The sequence below is a fragment of the Rhinolophus sinicus genome, chromosome 2 (assembly GCF_057876585.1).
Source record: "Rhinolophus sinicus isolate RSI-liver-muscle chromosome 2, RSI-T2T, whole genome shotgun sequence".
In the NCBI taxonomy this organism is placed as follows: Eukaryota; Metazoa; Chordata; class Mammalia; order Chiroptera; family Rhinolophidae; genus Rhinolophus; species Rhinolophus sinicus.
Window position 1 is genome coordinate 140,211,355 of NC_142502.1, and position 23,441 is coordinate 140,234,795.

The 23,441-nt window shown below is 46.3% G+C and overlaps 1 protein-coding gene across 3 annotated transcripts in view; it reads left to right on the top strand.

Moving 5' to 3' along the window:
* Positions 1-18,669, top strand: part of TGFA (transforming growth factor alpha) — a 91,556-nt gene extending 72,887 nt beyond the window's left edge. For 2 of the 3 annotated variants that reach the window (XM_019718692.3, XM_019718678.3), the window contains exons 4-6: positions 9,809-9,958; positions 12,790-12,899; positions 14,789-18,669. In XM_019718692.3, the coding sequence (XP_019574251.1) occupies positions 9,809-9,958; positions 12,790-12,899; positions 14,789-14,796 (268 nt within the window). In that variant the 3' untranslated portion in view covers positions 14,797-18,669. The remainder of the gene's footprint in view (positions 1-9,808; positions 9,959-12,789; positions 12,900-14,788) is intronic. The other variant, XM_019718685.3, reaches the window with a different exon arrangement.
* Positions 18,670-23,441: the final 4,772 nt, after the last annotated feature.

Below are 23,441 nucleotides of genomic sequence, written 5' to 3' on the forward strand. Positions count from 1 at the left end.
TGTTGGCACCTTCCCCCTGCAGGTAAACCTTCCTCCAGAGAAAGGTCAGGGTCACTGCCAAGCTCCTCACCCTGACCAAAGACTCTTAAGGAGTCCTTCCTGTGGGCCCAGTGCAGGATCTACAGAAACAGGACAGTTTTGCAGTTCGGAAAAGCTGACCATCGGTGGGGAGGCACGGCCATGCAAGTAATTACCACCGCTCTACCTCAGTTTCCCCGCTGGGTCTTGGCATTCAGCCCATAGAGATGTTTTGCGTAGGTAAACGACAGTCCCCGTTGTTCTTTGGTGGCTTTAATTAGTTGCCAGGATTTTGGCAGTCATGTTTCACATCTCCATGAAGAGACGCAGCTTCTCTTGAACACAGGGCTTGCCCTCTCCAGGTCTCATCTCCATCTTTCCCCCGCTGCTCCCTAGAACCCATATTGGTCCCTGGTCATCCCGCTGCCCCTCTGTTCTGCTCACATGAGCCCACTGTGCTCACTTCTGCCGCTACATGAGCTTATAAAAGCTCGGTGAGGACAGGACCACGCCTTATACCTGTTGAATTTACAGTACCTAAAAGAATGTTCTAATTAATTAATTCCCACTAGACCAGAACCTTCCTGCAGAGGAAGCAGAACATTCTGTCCCTGCTCGTAAGACCCGCCCCAGCTCTGGGGAGCTGACACATACATTCTGGTCAATAAAACTGGCAGACCTTGAGGTAAGGCCTTGTCTTGTCTGTCATGACCTCATAAAGAAACCCCACAGTGACCCAAGATTATAGTCTCAAAAGAGGGAGCGCTTTCTAAAATACTGTCATCCTTAAGCCCTTTTTTCCATAAGAACAATAGTCGTTAGGCTTCCTGAGAACCTAAAATGACATCTCACACTAAAATATGAGGTCAAGGAAGTTAAAATAAATAACTGTTAAAACAAATAACTAGTCAGAGATAGCCAAAGGTAGCAAATGCTATCCTTAAGCATTTATGCCTCAGATGAACCCTAGGTTGTATTCTGTCTCCCTTTAATAAAGCCCCGCTAGTACAGAAATACACCAGGAAACAAATGGGAAAAGAATTTCCAAAGACAGTAAAGCCATAGAAATAAATGCAAGCTTAGGACTCTGCACACCAGTTTTTCCCTGAGGCAGATTCCACACTGTTGGTCTGTTGCCTGCAGAAGCCTTCAAACAAAGGAAAACAGTTGAAGGAAGCCACCCAGGCAACAAGTTTTAAGGGTTCCCGTGTTGGCAGCCAGTGGCAACTGGTTTGAAGTTTCTCACCTGTCCAAAATGCTCCTCGGGGACTGAACTCCCTGACTTAACTTTCCCACAGCAAAGTGTGAAAACAAATTGCTATCAGCCAAGAAAAACATTCCACATGGCCCTGGCCGCAGTACATTCCAGCGGGATCTGAACAAAGTCAAACACCCCAAGAGAAGTGACTGCTGTCGGTGCACCAACCGGCTGCCTGTGTGACCAGAACACACCTCCCAAGAGATCAGGATTGAGAGGTTTTCTTGTTGGTGTTTGAGCTGCTTTATGTAGATCCACTGTCATGTCAATAACCAGCAGGTGGAAGGAAACATGGCAATTGGACAGCCATGTGAGGAGGTGGGGTGTGCAACGATGTGGGCTCTCTTTTCTTATTTCTTTTTCTTTCTGCTTTATTAGAATATATGTACTTTACAATTTGCTTAGAAACATTCCTTTTCTTTTTTTGTGTGATTTAAAAATATATTTTAGCATAATTTAGTCACTTAATAACACAGTGTACTTGTCACGTTTTTTTTTTTTAATTTTATTAGTTTCAGGTGCACAAGACAAAGTAAAACTTAGACGTTTATCATTTATATCCCTCACACTGTGTGAACCCCCCCCCATCCACTAACCCTCTGACATCGCACACAGCCATTACATTTCCACTGTCTCTATTCCTAACGCTGTACTCTGCTTCCTGTAACAATATACATACAAATATATAAATATACATACATATATATATATTTATATAAAATTGTAGTTGACATTCATTATTGTTCAGCTTCAGCTTCAGGTGTACAGTGCAGAGATCAGGCATCTTCATCATCCCTGAGGTGGTCTCCCAATGGGACACATGTCCATCGGATACCCTACAACATCTTTACATTATTGATTACGTTCCCCAAATTAATTTTCAAAACCCGGTGGCCATCTTGTGGTTACCAACTATTTTCTAAACCTCTCACCTACCCTTATCCCCACCCCCCCTCCCTGAAACATTCCTTTTCTAGTTGGGGTAAATTTTCCTGAAGAACAAAAATGTTTTACTAGCACAGCTCTACATGCATGACTGTATTTCTTTAAAATTTGAAAGGGGTGTTGTGAGCCAGGTGCAAAAGGGACTTAAGGGAAAAATTGACAGGACTGGAAGACCCTAAAGCCCTCGACAGGAGATAACAGAAGTCATATCATAGATAATTTCATTCTTCTTAAACCTACAGCCACAAAGTCTGCTCCTAAGAAAAGAACGAAAGCAACCGCCAGACTTAATCAGTAACAAAATGAAAAGGCCTCAGGGACCCACCTGACTGGAGCATATCGCCTTTTATCTCCAGCCACGATGGTTCCTTTTGCAGCTCAGACAACCTTCCCTCCTGTGACACACTATTTCCTTTCTTTCTTATGCGTGTCTTTTTGTTCTTATTTTGGGAAAACAGCCTGAATGTGATTCCAGAGCCTCATTTTCAGCATTAGGAAGACAAAACAGCATTCCAGAACCTTGTGTTTGGCAAAACCCATTCTAGACAGATGAAATTGTATGGTCAAATGATATTTAAAAAAGAATTCAGTCTTACGTATTTCCCATTCCCCTTTATGACAGATAAAATAACTCCTATTTTGCTCAGATTCCTATTTTGTTCAGATTCCTTTCTTAAACAAGGGTACAACATCTTCTGTTTCTCCTGCACTTGATATGAGGGGGCCCATTTTACAGCCACCACCCTGGGAAAATGCCCGGGGGTGGAGGGGTGGAGAGAAAGGAGAAGTGATGGATTTTGAGTTGTTGGCCCTTGATTCTGTGTACTTAAACGATAGTCCTCCCTCAGTGGTTCTAAGGCCTCACTGCACATTAAAATCACCTAGGTGCCAAGTGCAATGGGACGATCATCTCCCGGGGTGTGACCTTGACCCTGGCAATTTCCAAATCTTCCCAGGCGATTCTACCATGCAGCCAGGTAGGAACCAGTGCCTACCTGAGGTAAAGGAGAGGACAGCAGCTGAGTCAAGTGTGATTCATTTATGACTAGGTGGGGTGATTCTTCCCTTCTTTGCATAACTTGTACCTGAAATAATCAGCATAACTAAGTCTAATATTAGTAGAAGCTTAGGATGTTAAAAAAAAAAAAAAGATACATCAAAAAAATAGTCACCAAACCTTTTCTTTTTCCCCCATCAGAAGAAGCAACTAGGAAGCATCCCCATTATTAGAAACGCTTGGGGAGGAGAAAGGAACTCCCTCTACCCCAAGGCCAGAAAGTCTAAATGGCAGTTCTTAACTTTGACTGCCCAGAATTATCTGGGGGCTTTAAAAATACTAACACTCAGGCCTTACTCCCAGAGATTCTGATTTAGTTGGTCTGGGGTGTGGCCTGGACATCAGGATTGTTTTTTTCAACCTTTCCAGGCAATTCCAATGGGCAGTCAGGGTTGATGTCACTAGTAAAACCTTCATGGTAGCTATCAACTCTGCTTTCATCTGAATTACCTTTGGCCTTTTCTTTTAAACACCCAGACCCCATTTTTCAGAGTGATTTTGATCTGAGAGGTCTTGGAGGAAGCCCAAGCATGTGGACCATAGGCTATTCTGCTCCCAGATACAGATGGGCTGCTTGGGACTAAGATTCCCTCTTCTCGGAGCTCACTAAGGCCATGACCTAGCATCTCATCTATTAGGCAGCAACCCGTAACGCACCCTTCAAGCAGTCCAAAATCTGAGTATAACTTTTGACTCCCCAAACACTTAATTGTCCCTTAGTACCTGTGAGGGATTGGTTCCAGGACCCCTTGTGGATATCAAATTCTGCGAATGCTCAAGTGCCCTATATAAAATACCATAGATCAATGCATCCAGTCAGCTCTCCAAATCCACAGACTCCCAAGCCAGGGATAAAAAATACAGGTATTTCTTGAAAAAAGTCCTCCGATAAGTAGACTCATGTAGTTCAAAACCCGTGTTGTTCAAGGGTCAGCTGTGTTTGCATCTGTGACACGAAGGTGACAGAAGTATCCTTGTCGGCATGAAGTCTTGCCTAACAGTCTCGAGTCGTTCTTGAGGTAGAGCTGGTTGTGAAGGACCCAGTGCACACAAGTGGGGAATGTTCCTTTGGTAGGAAGAACACAGAAAGTCAGCAAAATGTGACCCAGCCCAGGAGGTTATCTTTCTCAGTGAGTTAAGACAGCACTGCGACATCTTTGGAACTTGCCACAGCCATAGCAGGGAGACCTCTTGAGGTGGCAGTCAGCAGCCTGTCTTTCTTTTTGCTGTGAGATTTGCGAGTTTGTCATTAAATCACTATCCCAGAGTATCATCCAAACCAATTTGGATTACTCCAGAAAGGTAACCTTCATGGTTGAGAGCGTTAGAAGCTTCTAGAGGTTTAAAAACTATTTCCTAATCTGTAAAACAAGGTCAATACAGCCCTAACCTCACATGCACTGTGATTGTTGGGATTAAAACAGGTAATTCATTGTTAATCCATTCATTATTTAGTCGCATGTTATTGAGCCTCCATGTGTTTGTGTGTTTTTCAGTTTTTTTCTTGTAATTGATTTCTAGTTTCATACCATTGTGGTCAGAGAAGACGCTTGATGTGATTGCAATCTTCTTGAATTTACTGAGACTTGTTTTGCTGCCTAACGTGGTCTATCTTGGAAAATGTTCCATTGGAACTTGAAAAGAATGTATATTCTCTTGCTTTGGGGTGGAATGCTCTAAAAATATCAATTAAATCCATCTGGTCTAGTGTGTCGTTTAAGGCCGCTGTTTCCTTGTTGATTTTCTGTCTGGAAGATCTGTCTATTGGTATCAATGGGGTGTTTAAGTCCCCTAATATGATTGTGTTACTGTTGAGCTCTCCCTTTATGTCGGTCAGTAATTGTTTTATATATTTAGGTGCTCCTGTGTTGGGTGCATACATGTTTACTAGGGTTTGTCCTGTTGTTGGATTGATCCCTTTATCATTATATAATGTCCTTCTTTGTCTCTTATTACAGTCTTTGTTTTAAAGTTTGATATAAGTATTGCTATCCCAGGTTTTTCTTTATTTTCATTTGCATGAAATATCTTTTTCCATCTCTTTACTTTCAGTCTACATATGTCTTTCCATCTGAAGTGAGAATGAGATATCACTTCACACCTATCAGAATGGCTGTCATTCATAAATCAAAAAACAAGTGCTGGTGAGGATGTAGAGAAAACAGAACGCTTGTGCACTGTTGGTGGGACTGCAAATTGGTGCAGCCACCATGGAAAACAGTTTGGAGGTTCCTCAAAAAATTAAAAATAGAACTACCTTATGACCCAGCAATTCCACTTCTGGGTTATTTATCCAAAGAAATCCAAAACACTAATTTGAAAAGATATATACACCCCTGTGTTCATTGCAGCACTATCTGCAAGAGCCAAGATATGGAAGCAAGGTGCCCATCAATGGACAATTGGATAAAGATGTTACACCATATACAATGAAATATTACTCAGCCATAAAAAAAATGAAATCTTACCCTTGCAACAACATGGATGGACCTAGAGGGTATTATGCTAAGAGAAATAAGTCAGACAGAGAGAGACAAATGCCATATGACCTCACTTATATGTGGAATCTCAAGATCAAAATAAATAAACACAAACAGACACAGACTAATAGATAACACAGAACAAACTACTGATGGTTACCAGATGGCGGGGGGGTTGGGGGGTTGGATGGCTGGATGAAAAACGTGAAGGGACTAAGAAGTACAAATTGTTAGTTACAAAATAGTCACAGGGATGTAAAGTACAGCATAGGGAATATTGTCAATAATATTATAACTACGAGTATGTATAGTGCCAGGTGGGTACTAGACTTATCGAGGGGACCAGATCACTTCATAAATTATATAAATGTTTAACCACTGTAGTGTATACCTGAAACTAATATAAAATATTGAATGTTCATTATAATTGAAAAACAAAAATTTTAAAAAGGTAAGTCATGCAGGAGTTTAGCACAGTGCCTGCAATAAATGGTTATGTGCTGTAATTAGCGCCTGGCTGCCACTCTTTTATTTAAATGGGATTTCTTAGAGTCCCAGTATTGACTTGTTAATTCATAGGTCTTTCAGAACCCAGTGGTTGGGGGGAGGTGTTAGAATCAGTCTCTCCCTGGGCCTGCAAATTAAAGTAGGAACATTTCAAGCCACATGAAATTGCCTTGGGGGGTGCTTAACCTTCTATAACCTGAACCTTTCACAAATAGTTATGCAAATCTTCATCGCACTGCCCTTCTCTAGGAGGAAGCGGTACTAACATTGTCTACTGAGAAGTCCCACTGGCTTGGCTATGATTCCTGGTTAGAAATCTAACAATCCACCACAAAGCCCAGGCTCCCCAGCCCATTCTGCTCAGTGGTTCACCCGCTTTTGTAAAGCTTGGTCTTGCCCACGGGAACACAGAGGCTGGCCTACAGTGAGGCTGGTGGAAGGGCATTCAGAAAGATGTGCATCGTCCTGAGGGCAGTCAGAGGAGGTGGAAAGGTTAGGGAGATCCATGGAAAGAGCTATGGAAAAATCGGTAGATGGGTGACTGGGTGAATGAGTGGGTCTGTAAATTACATCTTTTTGGAGAATGTGATCTTTGAGATGGAGTCTGAGGAGGAGAGTGAGGAATAATATTCCAGGCAGAGAAGGAGCTGAGATGAACAAATGGAAAGTATTCATTAGGCAGGTGTGTCCTGAGTGCCTATGTGCTGGGAATGAGGTTCATACTGGGCTGGTAGGGATGATGGGACTGCTTGGGTTAGCTGGAACCCCGGTGATGGGTGATAAAGTGGAGGGGGGGCATTAGGGCCCTGCAGAGAGGGGTCTTTAGATACCAAACAGAGGAAGCCCAAAACTCAGGTGGGAGCCATCTGGGTGTGGGGATGCAAACTCAAGGATGGGCCAGAGAAGGGACCCTTTGCAGGGTTCTCTTCAGACACTGACCGCTTAGATTTATGCCTCACATATGCCTGCAGCTTATCACCTCTCAGCCTCTAGTCCCATCCGATGTCAGCTTCCCCTAGTGGAAAGGGGCTAGTGCTTTTGTTTTCTCCACAACCTACAGGGTGACTTTTGTTTTCTCCACAACCTACAGGGTGACTTTTCTTGACATAATTTTGCTATTAAAACAAACAAAAACAAAATCTGCCCCCATCCCCTAGCCCCTCAGTCTTCTCCCTCCCAGCCCAAGTCTGTGAGAGCCAGGATTCTTCCTCAGAGTTCTGTGGTCCAGCTCCTTTTTCAAAAAACTCTTCTTGCTTCAGATCCCCCCTCTTCCGCTTTGTTTCCCCTCCATCTGAGACATGCTCTCTTCTCCTCGGGTCTATAGAGAACCCTACGTGGCATTTTCCATCCTAGGTGACCGTCCTCAGCTTCCTTACTTACCAAACACTGCAAACCCTTGGCACCCTTGTGGAACCTAAAATCTCAAATCTCTTTTACCCCCATCAAGATTGGAGGCTAAAGCAAAAGTCGGATTTGATCAAGTGGTCTGTGGCATTCTCATCCCAGCCACTGTTTAATATGAGGGGGAAGCTGCCTGGTGAGTGAGAGAGAACCCAGACTCTGGGGTCAGCAGACCTGGGTATGACTGTCTTCTCTCTTCCCTAGCAGGGTGGGCACGGTCAAATGACTTGACTTTTCTGTGCAAGGATTGAGAAAATGTATGCTAAATGTAAAATAGTCCTCAACAGAAAAGCAAGTGCCTGAATTCAAACTAAAGAAATACCTTTATATAAGGTACATAATAATTGGGCTTGGGGATAAAGAGCACCAGTGAAAGATTTTCCCGTTAAGCAGTGTTAGAGACAAGCTTGTACACTCTGGTATCTCAGGTTATAGCCTTAAGCAGAAATTTTTGCATCATCTACTGTTTTCCACAAATCTTCAACCCATGTAGTACCTGTTCCTTTAACATTAAAATGACTCAATTTTTGTTAACATTGAACAAAACCTATGCTCCAGGAAAATATACCGTACAGTAAGTCATCACTTAATGTCATCGATAGGTCCTGGCACCTATCGATGCACCTATCGATGTATAACGAAACCGATTTTACCATAGGCTAACTGGTATAAATAAGAGTTACATTCCCATGGCATCCTATCAACATTATATTGAAACGTAATAATGAAACTGTGTTATAACAAAACTAGATTATAACTGAACACCGTTATAACGAATGATAGTATTCAATTTTCAAGGACCTGCTGTATTTCTCCTGTGGCTCCAAGTACGCTTCTGGGCTCTGGGGTCTGGCAGCCAGGAGCACAGGTTTCAGGGAGTCACAAATGTAATGCCCCTGGGGCTAGTGCTGGTACAATAGCAAACACACCAGGACCCTTAATCCCCTTTCATTTTTCCTTGTTCCTCAAAGGCCTTTTAATCTAAAAGTGAAGGTGACAGGTTGGCTACTTCATCAAAAGGTAGACTCTTAAAAAAAAAGTTTAGCTCTGATTGCCATGTCTGGGGGAAACAAAACAAAACTTTAAATCCCCTGCGTGATGTTTGATGCAAGGCTGCTCCTTGAGGAAGTCCCTGTGGGAACGGAAGTTCCCCACCTAAGAAAGCTGTGGTGATTAAACATTTTCGTCACAATTTGAAAGTCACCCCAGACAAAGGAACCAGTGTATAAGCCAAGTATCTTCTATTGATAAGAATCATAGGTTGGCAGGAGAAAAAAATACCTGCATCAGAAAATGGCCATCACTTCCTTCTGGCTAGAACATGTCGTAAGGAATCATCCTGTGAGGACCACTTATGGCTGCCCCAGCGTCGGGGTGGGATAGGGGAGTGGGTAGCACAGGTGAGAGTGAGACGGAAGCAGCAGCAGCAGCATTTGGCACGTAGAAGGCTGTTACTGAAATGATCGATGCCAAAGAGCCTCTGAATAGTAGCAATAAAGCAGCTTGTATTGGTTATTGCCCTTCAAAGGCTACACGCAGCTCATGAACGTGACCTTTCATGCCCTCAATCGTCTCGTGGAGAGAGGCCAGGTGTTGTTGGATATGAGATCAGTGGCTTCTCATGTCCTCCAGTTACTAGTGGTGCTGGCCCCCAACTTCATCATGTGCCCCATGTGCTGGGCCACCAGGTAAACGCTTGCAGAACTAATTAAACTTAATGAAGATAAAAAAGCAAACCACAGCCGATGTCTCCCTAGTGTGTTTTCTTAAGTGCATCATCAGAAATTCTGAATACACACGTTTGGTTTCAAAATAACCTGGATGTTTATGAACTGCCAAAGTGAACTCCATGTCATAAGCACATTTGCCACCTTCTTCATTCCCCCAAGAGCTGGCGTGGTAACAATAGCAGCAAAGTGCCTAAGCAGCACCCTTCATCCTCACATGGTAAAGCTGATTAGTTACCCCTCATTCTCCAAGCAAGAGGTGCCTGTCCAGGGACATGGGAGTGATTTTACTGACACCTGGAGCAGCCCCTTTGGGCTTTTCCTAGGGCTGTGGGTCCCTCCAGCTCTTCCTTGGGGAGTTGGGGGAACAAGGCTATTTGCCTGGAGAGTGTGCTGATGTCCCTTTCTTTCCCAGCTGCCATTCTGGGTATGTTGGAGCGCGCTGTGAACACGCGGACCTCCTGGCTGTGGTGGCCTCCACCCAGAAGAAGCAGGCCATCACCGCCTTGGTGGTGGTCTCTGTCGTGGCTGTGGCTGGCCTCATCATCACGTGTGTGCTGATACAGTGAGTACTCGCTGCCCCTAAGTCATGTCTGTTGGCCGCCTGCCCGCCCAGGGACATCTGCAGCTTGCCCAGATAACAGGGCAACCTCAGCACTGTTTATTGCTGTGATGTCCGATGGGTATCAGCTAAGCCCAGAGGAACTTTGGTGACAGCCAAGCTGTGAAAGGGCACACATGCTGGGAGGGTCCCAGCAGGGGTCTGTGCACGGCAGGAAGCCAGTGTAGAACAAAGGTGCTCTATCCCTCTCCGTTCTTGGTTTGGAGCCTTCACTATTGCTTGATGGGGATGGGCAGATGCTCCAGAGTGAACTAGAAACAGCTCCCAGCCTCCTTGGGGCAGGAGCAGAAGCACTTCCTCCCTGTAGAAGCATTTCGCAGATCTTAAAGCCATGTCGAAGGCCACTGTTGCTATTATGGCAGGCTAATGACAGCCCTTCCTCTTTTCTGCACTTCTCTGCCTTCCTCCTCTCCCAAAACTCAATTTGTACCTTGCATCTTCCAGGAAGCCTTCCTGGGCCCAGACCAGTAGAGACCATTTTCGGATGTTTCTTAGCCCCATTTGCTGCCCTATATCTTCTAACTGGACTGCTCAGCAAAGGGGGAAACCCCAGAGATGCATTCCCAGCATCTATTCCAGATTTATTCCATCTATGGCCAGATTTATTCCCTGGAAATATCAGGAGACGTCTAAGCCCTCAGAGAATTTATGTCTAAGTGGATATATGCACAAGGAATTCACAGAACAGCTAAAGGCTGCTGGTAGCTTAGAGTAGATTAACTCATGGTGGAAACAGTAAGTGGACGGATGGGTCATTCTGGCAAGGGCTAAACAGCTGTGTGTGAAGGTAGGAAGCCAGACTTGAGCCCCACCCCGAGGTTGCCTGGGATTTTGGACAGATAAGAATCTCTGTCCTGTTTATTGCTTTGTTTTTATTGGGGCTTCCAAAGCACACACTCCTGATTCTGGCAATGAATGGAGTGCCCCTTCAAGTGCCAGCTTGTTGACAGTATGACCTGCTCACGTCCTTCTCCTAGAACTGCCAGCATTAAGTGGGGAGAGAGGAGGTCTGAACTGGCCCAGCCTTTCCTTCCTCTCCAAGCAGTATCTGTTCCACTCCCATGTGTCTTGGGAAAACATGGTGGCGGGTAGTGGAAAGGCAGCCCTGGTTCAGGCCAGAGCAGAGCTCAGGTTCTGCACTTATGAAGTCCCTCCCAGGGAGAGCAGTAGCAACCTAATGGGCCGCTGGCCTCCGTTCTCATGCTGGCTAGCTATCTGTGCTCCCCCATCACTTCCATAGTCCTGTTTCTATGACCATAACATCTTAGAGCCTTAGGAATGAAAGTGGGTGCCTACATGGGCCTCCCCAGAGGGACTTAAAAGCTAATTTCACCCGATTCTCTGGAGAGAAGAACAATCCAGGGTACCTCTCTCATTGCCAGGGAGGCAGCCAGTGCCACCTCTCCTCTGTCCTTTCCCAGTCCATCCTTGCCAGACACCAAGTTCAGAATCTGAGCCAGAGACTAAGCCCTCATCCCCACCAGGCTGCAAGTTACCTGGGCAAAGGGCCCCACTGAGATGCAAAGTTGGTTAGGACCAGTTCACTTATGCCCGAGATCCAGAGGCCTTGATCCCACTGCCCTTGGGATGCTCCAGGCTGGGACATGACTGGGGCCAGCCCACCTGGCTAACCGATTACAGACAGCTGTCACTGAGGGATCTGGAATTGAGGCCTCTAGAGCCCTCCAGCATGGGATGAGCTGGTCTCAGCCTGAACTGTGCAACTCAGGAGGGACCCTTGCCAGGCAGACTGCACTGGCCACCCATGCCAGAAGCAGGTTGGGCAGAAATGTTGTAAGCCTCCTTCTCAGCTTTGCTGCCCAAAGATTCAGGGGTCTAATAACCTTTCCAGGGCTGGGATGGGGATCGTGAATTGCCCCCAGGCACCAAGAGGGAAGGAAGTGCAGCAACAGGCTTGTTTCCTTATCTGTTCTCGGGCTCATGTCAGTGGATGCATAGATTATATATACATCAAGGTTAGAAAGAGTGGAAATGAAGTCTTCCATGGCACCCCAAGGGAAACAGCCATCAGTGCCTCTTGGTAATGAGTGGCTTACTCAGTGCTTTCTTCTCCGCCTTCTTTTGAGTTCTCTGGTTCTTTTTTCATGCTCACTCTGCAAACTGTTCTTTCCTGCCCACAGAGGGAGGCAGGAGCGTTCATCCCAATGCTTCAGGATTCTGGGTAACATAGCTTCACCGGGAGGTTGAGTTTGCAACAACTAGAGAATGTTGGTCCTCAGAGAAGAATTTAAAGCCACTGAGATCCATGACTCATTCTCTCATTCTTTCCATGGGTCAGTTCAGCCCCTCTACATTCCCTGCTTTGCTGCTGGCAATACCTGGAGAACACCCTCCCAAGCCCTCAAAGCCTTGCCAGCCTGAAGTGGCTGCTTTGTCCCAGTCCTGACAGCAGTTCTGAGGCTATTATTACACTTCTGGACTTACCCAGCTGCTGTTTTATGGAGCAAGCAGCCAGGTGGGTGGGTGGCCAGGCCCCTCTGACAGCTGGGAAAGCTGGAGCCAGGTTGCCCTGCCCTGAGCAGAGCTGCACAAATGGAGCTCGCACTTTGGGGTACCTAACAGGTACTTTTGTTGTTGGCCAGCATCTGCCCTTAAGGCCCTCAGTCCCATGCTGTGTCTGTACCTCTGGAGGCCCCCACAGGAATGCTGGTTGAGAGCCCGGAACTACCCAGTAGGCCCCTCAGGCAGACGCTGCACCAACTGGGTGCTCTTGCCAGGCTCCTGCCTACACGATGTTCTCTGTGTCTTTGCAGCTGCTGCCAGGTCCGAAAACACTGTGAGTGGTGCTGGGCCCTCATCTGCCGGCATGAGAAGCCCAGTACCCTCCTGAAAGGAAGGACTGCTTGCTGCCACTCAGAAACAGGTAAAGCCTTTTTCCCTTGGGAGACACTATTGGGTGGAAAAAATGACCACCTTCTCCAGGTCAGGGCAGTTCTAGGAGGTTAAAGCAGGAAGAAGGGAGAAAAAGAAGAGGATAGTTATCCTACCAAGTCAGAGTTAGTTTATTTTAAGGGGTGTTTTACTCAAAAGGGAGCTCTTTTATCTTTCCTCATGACTGTGTGACTTTCAACAAGTTCCTTAACCTCTCTGAGCCTCAGTTTTCTTATTAAAAAGATGTTGTGCAAATTGTGTAAGTACTGACATAAAATACCTAGTATAGTGTATCACCAACCATAGACATGCAACGGATATTCGTTTCCTTTCCCTTGAGAAATCACCTCCTTTTTACCATCGGTGAAATGAGGGATTTGGCCTATCGAAAGTCTCTAAGGACTCTTTAAACTCTTAAGTCCTGTGATCGCCATTAGGTGTACCATTGTTTCATGAACATTTTTCAATCCACAGAGAAGGTTGGACATGCAGATGTGGGGCCAAACCCACAACTCTGGAGCCCTCATCTGAGCATCAGAAGCTCGGGGCTCATGGAGCCAAAATGCTCCTTTATCCAGACAAGCTGTGAAAAGTGTCACGTCAATGCTGTTCTGACCAATAGACCCCATCATAAAAGTCCTTTTGCAGGAAGTAGGGGGTCCGGAGACACCACAGGCTGATCCGCCCCGAGGTGTCCTTCTCTAGTAAGGAGTTGGCATTCCAGAAGCTCAAGGTTGCATGGAGAGGGTGGGGAGAAAAGCATCTGGGAAGTTAGAACCCTGACGTATTCCTTAAACCTCACTGTGTCTGACCTGAGGAGAACTGAAGGCCCAGGAGCACCATTTGTTACGCATTTCAAGAACCATAGTAATTGCACATGGTCAGTTATTTTTGATGCTGATCCATTAATCCTCATAACAGCCTTAAGGAGGAGGAGAGTTTGTGGGTGATGTGGGTAAACTGAGTCTGCCAAAGACCTGTGTGGAACCTACCATGAGTCTATGGGGGAGCTAGAATGAGAACCAAGGTCTTTGAAAGCCCCACTCACATCTCTCTTCTACTACCTCTGGGGGCCATGCATTGAACTAACAAAGGAAAATATTTTTATTTTGTCTTTTAGCACCAATAAAAAAATTGTTTAAGCCTTTTAAGAAAAGTTATAGTAGGTTTTTGTCCCATTTGTCTGCACGTCATCAGAGTCCTACAGGTGGAGTAAGTTTCGTCTTAATGTTACTTCTCTACCCACATTTGGGAGGACTTCAGTTTGAGCCTGGGGATGGGTCTGGCCTCCCAGAGATGGCCACTGAGGCTGAAGCCCTTCTCCCTGAGATGGCGCATACCTCCCCCCTGCAGAGGGATCATGGGAGGGGCCAGGGTAGGAAGATGTCCAGGCTGACTGGACCCAGGAACTGCTGAGAACAGGGTCCGTGCTGCCTCACCATAGCACGCTCAGAGGATCCCCTCAGGGCCCCCCCCCATTGAGAAACAAATGGGTCCATTATTATATGGCCACTGGGGAAGCCATTCTGCCACCAGAGCCCTAGACCAGCTCTCAAGCTGCACACTAAACTGTACCTTATGGGGGAACTGGCCACAGGCTGGGTTGAATCGCCGCCAGTTGAATTGAGGCCCACACAACAGAGTGCATCCCCCAATCTTTTCCGCCACAACTCATTTTACTTTGGTTAGTTAGCCTTTCCCCTGGCGCTGAAAGCACAGTTTCAGAAGCTGCTGCCCCTGAAGTTGAACCAACAGAATTTGGACGAGGGCCTGATTGCCTGAGAGAACCTGGTGACATTGGCTGATGCGTCTCCAAGCCTGTTTTGCCAGCACGGCTGGCATCTAACCCACACTGCTTAAACTGTTTTTCCTTCCTTCCAGTAGTCTGAAGAGCCCAGAGGAGTTCGGCCAGGCGGACTGTGGCAGCCCTGAGGAAGAAAGGACTTCTTCAGGATGGCCCCGCGAGGGGTGCCCGGGACATGCCGGCAGACCTTCCTACTCTGCCTGCAATCACCTGTGCAGCCTTTTTATCTTTTGTGGGCCTTCCTTCAAAGCTCTGTCAAGAATTCTGTCTGCTTGGGGTTATTCGGTGTGACCTAGAAAAGAAATCGGTGGACACAATTTAAAAACTGGTCAAAAAAGAACTGCAAAGGGTGGACTTCCTGTTTACCTAGATAAGGTGTGTGCGTTAGTTGGCGTCTGAACGCAGGTGTGTGTAGTTGTCTTCTGCCATTCATGGATGCCAGGCTGTGTTTCTTTTTAATGGGCCTGTTTCTCCACAACAGTATGCATCTTTCCCAACACCGGAGATTCCTATAGTTGTTACAGTTTTTTCTCATCCACTTATTGGGGAAGAAGGTGGAGAAAGGGTAACTGCTTATTGTTATGTGAAGACGCCAAGTTTAAGAGGAGCTGTGTCTTTCCTCTTTCCACGAGACCTTCAACCAGCCTGTCATCTTCCATAGACAAATGAAATTGAGGACCTCCCAATCATCACCACCCCTGGACATAATTTATTTATTAGATGGATGATGGTTTTATTTTTAATCACTTAAGGTTATGTAAAAAGCATAAAACTCTTCCAGACTTCTACATTAATGATAGATGTATTGCTGGCTGCAAAAGTTATTCTGATTACAAAGGTCTGGCCTCTTTGGGACAGGTAAAGCTCAGGAAAAGCGACCCAGGAGGTACAGAGATGGAAGCAGAGGAGGAGTTGCTGATGGGAGCAAGTATTGGGTTTCAGAGGTTGTGCCATTTAAGACACAAAGCAGGTCAATGCCCCAGATACATTCCGGTGGAAAAGTTAACCAATCCAGCAGCGTAGATGGTCACTTCTGCCAGGAGAGAAAGGAAGCGAGTGCCTGCGTGTGCGTGTACATGGGTTAAGCATGATGCTTACTACACTGCTCCATGGGTAAACATTAACATGCTAGTGAGCCCTGCGAGTGTCTCGTTAGAAACAGAGCATTAGCCGAGCCATGGACATTTGGGGCCACATCCATGAAAGGGAGACTGGTCATTTATTTTCCATTTTGTCACTTGGTTGATTTGTTGTTTTTTGAAAGAGAAATTTAACTTTCCTATTTACTTTCAAGCGTGAGGAGAAATATTCCAGTGATTTTTTTTTTTCTTTGTTTTTCCTTCGGGATGCTGGTTTTCTTAACAAAAACTCTAACAAGCCACTTCCACCATATGGGTCTCACTTTCCCCTCAGAGAAGGGAGGAATTGTTCTCCTGGGCTCGGCGTACATTCTGACCCACTGGCTTGCCTGTGGGAAACACTAGTTTCGTCCAACCAAACAGCGGGGAGCTCATCCCTAGGAATTTTCATTAAAATTTGGAAACAGAATGACAACGAAATATATAAACTCCTTACTTGAGGGAACTCTTTTTTCACTAAGATTTGGGAAAATGAAAGATTTCTACCTATTAACCCTTCAGTGCATAGAGCTTTATCATGCAAGTGACCTTTAAAATATGTCAAGTTGGCTTGAAATTTCTATCAGGTGATTTTTGTCCTCCCATAATTTTTCTTCTCCAATCTCTATTTCAATGAATTTTCTCTTCGTTTCTTATGAGACGATTATATGTCCCATGTCTTAACTTCAGCACTTTTGTTGAATCATGCTGCACCCGAAGCACTAAGAGCAGAAATGGGTTCTGTTCACCAGCTGGCTCCCTAACCATGGAATTGACAGAGCTCCCAGGTTTTCGTTATATACGAAAATAGGTTTCAGTTTGCATTTCTTGGGCCAGTCCTACAGATACTGTGGGCTGAGGCTGACTGTAGCATCTCACTCAGAGAACAATCCAATTGACACCGATTTATAGTTCTCAGTTTGCACTCACTTTTCCCATCAGACTCTTGTGAAAGTCTGAGATTCTATCTTAAGAAAGGCTAATGAAAGTGGAGTAGTAGTATCGCTTGTTTTTAACTTCAGGTCACGTTTTTACTTTAGGACAATCTTGCCTCAGTCTTTTGGAGATTCTTTGAGGTCTGACTGCCTTAAACAGGTATGAACTGATGTAAAAATGCTGTGGGGCTTTCTTCATCTAGTGGATGAAGGATCGGCATCCAGTCTTCAGGTACCCAAGGACCTTTGCCCAGGTGTGAGGGAGGTGTGGATGGAACAGAGGGAACCCTCTTGGTTCCCTACGGGGACTTCAGATTTAGAGTCTAAATACTCTGGTCCTCAGACCCAGCAAGCCACAGCTGCCAGGGCCCCCTTCCATGTGCCTGCACAACCATGCACTGAACAGGCTTGAATGTGTGCTTCCCTAGAAGCACGCCTCACGTCAGTCCTCTCGAAATCAGCAGGTCTGAAAAGAGTTGGAAATAGAGGCTGGGGTGAAGGCAGGCCTGGTGGGACCTTTGTCCATGGCCCCAGGATATGACAGCCTTGCTTCTTGGGTAGTTTCTCTTCTAGAAATCAGATGGCTCACAAGCTTTGGATTCCTATGCCATTTCATAGCATTGGTACTTCTTTGGTTAGTTGTAAAAATGCACCCTTTTTAGACTAAAAATGTGTCTAATCCATCTCTGCAGATTCCCTAGGTTTACTTGCTTCTAAGAAAGCCAAATGTTCATGATGAGTAGGGCATCATTCCCAAGACCTGACAAGCAGCCACACACCTGGGAGGGGGAAACAGTTGTTTCCCAATGTTTGTCTCAGGAGACATACCTAGAAAGACTCCATTTTTTAAAAAGGGGTGGGTGGGCAGGAGGTGCTTCCACATCTTTTATGGAGCCTGGATTCTCCCTGCTCTATAGGCCATGACTTCTTTAAGCATACTGGCAGGAAATTTTCTTCTAAATGTAAAGATATATAGCAGCCAATCCTGATCTGGAAAACAGTTGGACACAGGTGGAAAAAAGCAAGATATGAGCTTGCATTGTGTTCCAGCAGGAGAGGTGGACAGAATGTCCCCAGGGTCTGTTTTACTAAGAAGATGAAAGAAGTAGGATTGACACTCCCCCACCCACACTAGTGAGGGAGGGAAAGGTGTGGTTCTAGAGCTTCTTGGGAGACTGTTTTCTGCAGATGGAGAAAAGTGTCTGGTGTGTTCAACCAGGCCTTCCAGGACCAGGTTAGGTTGTCTCAATGCACATGGGCCGCTGGTTGCTTTTTCAAGCAATTTTGGCAGAAGTGGGTCAACAAGCCTCCAACACTGCTCAGGGGACCCTGACCCCTTAGTAGGATCTGGGCTTTGATTTCTCCCAACCTGCTCAGAGAGGAGGAGGATTGATTCAAAGGCCCAGGACCCAGGGGCACATCACAGAAACAGATGGACACCTATGTTTGTTCTTAATGCTTAACCTAAGACCTGTTCTCTGTAGCCACTGGTTTTACCAGGCTTTCTGACCGATCAAGTGGTACGCACACACACAGTACTGAAAAGCGACCCCTCTTTCTAGTGTGATAACTCAAGCATTCGACTTTTTATTATCTTTATTATAACAAACCTGATGCTTTCTTTTTTTATTTAGAACTTGTTACTCTGACTTCTGTATATGTTGCACTGAAAAGGTTAATATTTAATGTTTTAATTTATTTTGTGTGGTAAGTTAATTTTGATTTCTATAATGCGTTAATGTGATGATTAGCAGTTCTTTTCCTTAATACCTGAATTATACATATTTAAAGAGTAGTGAGCAATACAAAATGCATTTGTGTTTTTCAGCAATGTGCATTGTTGTCCAGTTGTACTGTACCTTGTTTGGAAGGATGAAGGAATGAACTCTGTTTTTCCTAAATTAAGACTGGAGTTTTTCTTTCATGAGATTGGGATATTGCTGAAGCAAATTAAGATTTTTCTCTGCCAATGTGGAATGATTAGAAAAAATTAGAGGCTCTTTTTCAAAATGTGGGAATCCTAAAACGAACCACTGTTGATCCCTGGGTTCTTGAAGAAACCAAATTCTCTGACGTTCTTCTCTATACATCATGTTTCATCTACTAGGTGTCCAATGATACACTAACTAATGTAAAGGAAAATATAAAACACACAGTCTCTGCCCCAAAGTAATTGAGATCTGACTGGGAAGACAGACTGACATGCAGAAAATGATTCTGGACTAATTCTAGGCAAAATACAAATAAACTGAAATTGTAAGGTAGAGAGTATATGCTAATAGCCATGCTTCTCCATGTGGTGCTCAGACTAGAAGCAGCCATCACCTAGGAACTTCTTAGGAAAGCACATTTTCAGGTCCCACTCCAGACCTGTTAAACTCTAGAGGTACCGCATGCGCCCTCTACCTTCTAGGTGATTCTGATACATGCTGAAGTTTGAGAACCCCTGTGCTATACGATTCAGCGAAGAGCAAATTAGCGTGGGGTAACAGTTTTTAGGAGAAGCTTTGTAGAGGCTTTGCAGAGGCTTTGCAGAGGAAGCGAAACTTAACACACTTTACCCCTTAGCATTCAAAGGTAATAGACGTCAGAAAGTATTGTCTTGAGTAAAGACCTGCATTTATTTGGATCGTCTCTGTTCAGCTTAGTTGAAGGGAAAAAAACAGGCTTGTCCGGCTCCTGCCACACCCCCATTCACACACCCCCGTTCCCCACTTCCCAGTGTCTGTGAGGAATTGCTCTAAAACTGTCAACCCAGTTCTTACAAGCCTCGCTGCACTTGAATGGTTAAGCCTCTGGTCTTCTAGCCTGTGTGGACCTCACCATGGGCAACATATGAACAGCTCATGGAGAAGCAGCGGAGAGTGAAATAGTTGCTGAGTAGCATGAGATCCTGGTCCCCAAGGAAGCTTCAGCTCTGTATAGGCAGGAATTAGCGTGTGAAGACTATTGTCCAGGCCTCAGATGGCTTGAGATCAGCCTGATTTGCAGGAAGATGGACACCCTGGCAGCTTTTTCATCCCAAATTCCCAGGCCTGGGTTCTGTCCCTCAACAAAGCCTTTACTAACCCTTTAGGAGAGAAAGGGGGAGACCTGCTACCCACACTTGGTCTTCCCCCTCATGACCCTATTCAGTCTTCAGGGATATCTCAAGGCCTTATTTCTAACTATAGGATTTTCTACTCGTCTGTCCTATTTCTTCTCTTTCTCCCCCATTTCCAAGCCCTCTTCCTGCCAAGACTGCCTGCCTGCCAGAACCAGTGTCCAGAGGCTGTGCCTGGTCCTAGTTCCGTGCACTGGACTGTCTGGGGTGTTAGGGGACACATCCAGGAAGAAGCACCTATGAACTTTGAGTCACGCCAGACCTTCCAGGGAACCTGCAGTTGCCAACTGGAATCCACGTTCTGAACTATTTGAGCTTAGTCTGTTAGAATGCTGTTGGCCCAAACTTCAGAGCCCCGTTATGCCTGGTTTTATGCCCTGACTTCTGCTGAGCCAGTTTGGGGGTGTTTAAGTGTGACCTGGCCTTGCCTCCTCTCCAGCTCAGAGCTCCTTGTCTTGTAGCCCCCTGGGATTCTAGCACCAGCACTCTGTCTCTTCAAATTCCCTCTCCCATATTGCTCTCTGCAAGATTTGCTACTTCCGGCAGACCCTGAGGTGTCTGCTGTGGCCCTTCACCTCCAGAAATAGGGACGTGCCCATTGTCACCCACGCTGCTTCTAAAAATGCTGGTGGGTAGCCTGGTATCTCTCACCCCCGATCAACTGAATGCTGGAATCTGTAAGGGGGGGACCCTGGGCATTTTTTTAAATTTAATTTTCAATTACAGCTGATAAACAATATTATTGGTTTCATGTGTATAACAGTGATTAGACGTTTATATGCCTTATGAAGTGAACACCACAGTAAGTCTACTCATCTGGTGCCATATATAGTTATTACAATATTATTGATTATATTCTCTAGGCTGTACTTTACATCCCTATGACTATTTTTTTTATAACTCTGAGCATTTTTAAAAATCTCTCCCGGTGATTCTAAGCCAGTCCCTCCTGCCCTCTGAAAGGCCCCAAGAGAGAGGTTTGAAGCCTGGCACTACTAAGAGTGCTTAGCACCCACCCAGGGCATCCCACTCTGGTCCATACTTAAGTATCCTTAATATCCAGCAGATATTTAGCCCCTGGGGAAACTCAAAGAGGCTCGGGCTTCCTTTCAAGTGGGATCCTCTAAGGCAGAGAAGTGAGAAAACACCGGTGGGAACAGGGGCCCATACAGAGGACCACATTGCTGATGCCTGAGGTCATACACAAGTGGACGGTGGCTTTTTGGGAGCCAAACTTTGCAAATGGGCAGAAAAACATGGTGACATTTAGGACGAAAGGGAACAGAGAGGAAAGAAGGTCTCTTTCCAGGGCCATTTGCCCCAATGGAAGCTTGGAGTCCTGATGTGCAGCCGCCCAGGTGCCGCGGGATGAAACGGAGGCCCTGCTGCCAGCAGTCCTCCAGGGCAAGTCCACGTCCTGTGGTGGAGCCCCTCTCAGGAGGGCAGGGGTGGGGATGGAGTTGAGAGCTGGGAAAGGGAACATGTGGGGACAGAGCCAGGAGTGCAGTTTCTAGGCTCTCAGCCTCACGTGGAAAGGTGCTGGCTCAGGTAGTAAATGGCCATCACCTGTGATCGGATGGCCATCAGCTGTGGCTAGTTGGCTGTCAGCTGTAACCAGTGAGCCATTGGCCACTAATATAACTTCTGTGGCTACGCTAGCAGAAAAAGGGGAGCTAGCAAGAAGATGGTGGCTGAACTAGCAAGAGCAGATTGCAATTAGCACGGCGGAGTGCAGCTAGCAAGTGAGGTTGGTTGGCAGAGACAAATGGATGGTGGGTTGTGGATCGTGTAGCTCCTGCTTCCTGTGTCTCCCACCCAGTCACCAGCGAGATTATAATAGTGTGACTCCCCTATCTATAGTTCTGTGAGTGTTCATTTTTGGCCTCACCATGTCCTGCGTTCTTATATGAGGAGTGGGACCAGAGGCCCCACATGACACCCTGCATGACAGAACAGCTCCACTAACCTGGGGCTTGTCTGCCCTATACATGCCAGAGAAGGATTCCTCAAGTCTGGAAATGGGACATCCCAGAAAGATGTGCGGAGGAACTGGCATCACTTAAACCTGGTCCCACCAGAACAGAGCAAGTACCGCACCCTCCCCTGCAGCATGACTCTCCCACTTTGTAAAGAAGCCTCCCTCAACCAGAACACAGAGTTCTGGGCCCCAGTGGTGGGGGGAGGCCTGGACGTGAAGACCTGAGCTTAGCTGCAACCCAGCTTCTCACTGACCAGAGTATTATTACCTGCTTCTCTCAAAGCCTCCGTGCCTGTTTAACTCCCGCCCGTTTAGCCCAAGGAGTTGAGATAAAAGCTTATAAACCACCCACTTACACAGCCTGATTCTTGGGATGAAAAAATCTAGTGTGATCCTAAATGCCATTAATACACCTGTATTGTCCAAGGGAGGCCCGACCCCCATCCTTCAGTGACATTCATGAGAAATATTTTCAGAGAGCCAATGGCAAATGGGGCCACATCCAGAGGGTCATGGTCCCATGGTGGTTAGTAGTGGGTAAGGGGCCAGAGGAATGAGGAAACTTGTTCTCGGACAAAGGAAGGTGTTCAGTCTGGCCTTAAGGAGCAGGGCCAGGAGGCAAAATGGTTGATTTTGGCTCCATAAAGGGTTTTTTTCATCATCAGAGCTACCTCCTGGCCCTGGCAGTCTCCTGGACCAGTGTGCTTCCTAACACTGATATGATAACAGGGGACACAGGGGGGTCCTGGTGAACTGGAGCATGAGCCAGAAAATTCCTGGTGAACTGGAGCATGAGCCAGAAAATCTCTGGGGGCCCATCCACCTCCAGCATTCTGACCACCATCTCCTGCACATGAGTCCACGGGTTACCCCAGCGCTCCAAGCCTCCACCTCCCACAGTGCCATCCTGGAGTGGTCTTTATGAGCCCAGACTTGAGCCTCTGTCCTCCCCGTGTCCTGCTGTGGATCCTATGGCTTCTCAGTCCTCGCCGAGCCTCCTTCCATCCCACTTGCTGGCATTGGAGCCCCCTTTGAAGGGCACCTATGTAGGGACCACAGCCCAGATGACTACAGAGAGGGCCTCACCTGCCTTTCTCTGTCCCCAAAGACCTAGGAATGTCCATGACTTGCCCTCCCAAATCCACTCTCCACCCTTCTATGCCCTGTGCCTGGAGGCTGACCCCTGTGGATGTCTTCTCTAGGGCTCTCTTGCTATCTGACTTCAGGTTCCGCCAGTGGAAGGTCCCAGAAGAGAGGAGAGGTATTTCAGCCCCACTCCCGCCTTGCTCCAGTGCTGCCTGAAAAATTACACCCCCAGCACTAGGCTCCCAGGGCCTTCCTCCCCAGCTCCAGCTCTCAGCTCACTTCATTGCTACCACTTACTCCCCTCGTCCCTTGGGATGGGGTGGGAGAGTCAGGGATGGGGGGGTTATGCCTTCCTACATTTGCTCATTTAACTCTGCCAATCTTCCCCACCCACCCCTAGCTCTTTAATTCCCAGGAATCCAGGAATGCTTAACCAGAACCTAAAAATGAAAATGCCTCAGGAGAGAAGCTGGTAATCTGAATTAGTGTAACTGCTTAATGAAAGTGTGG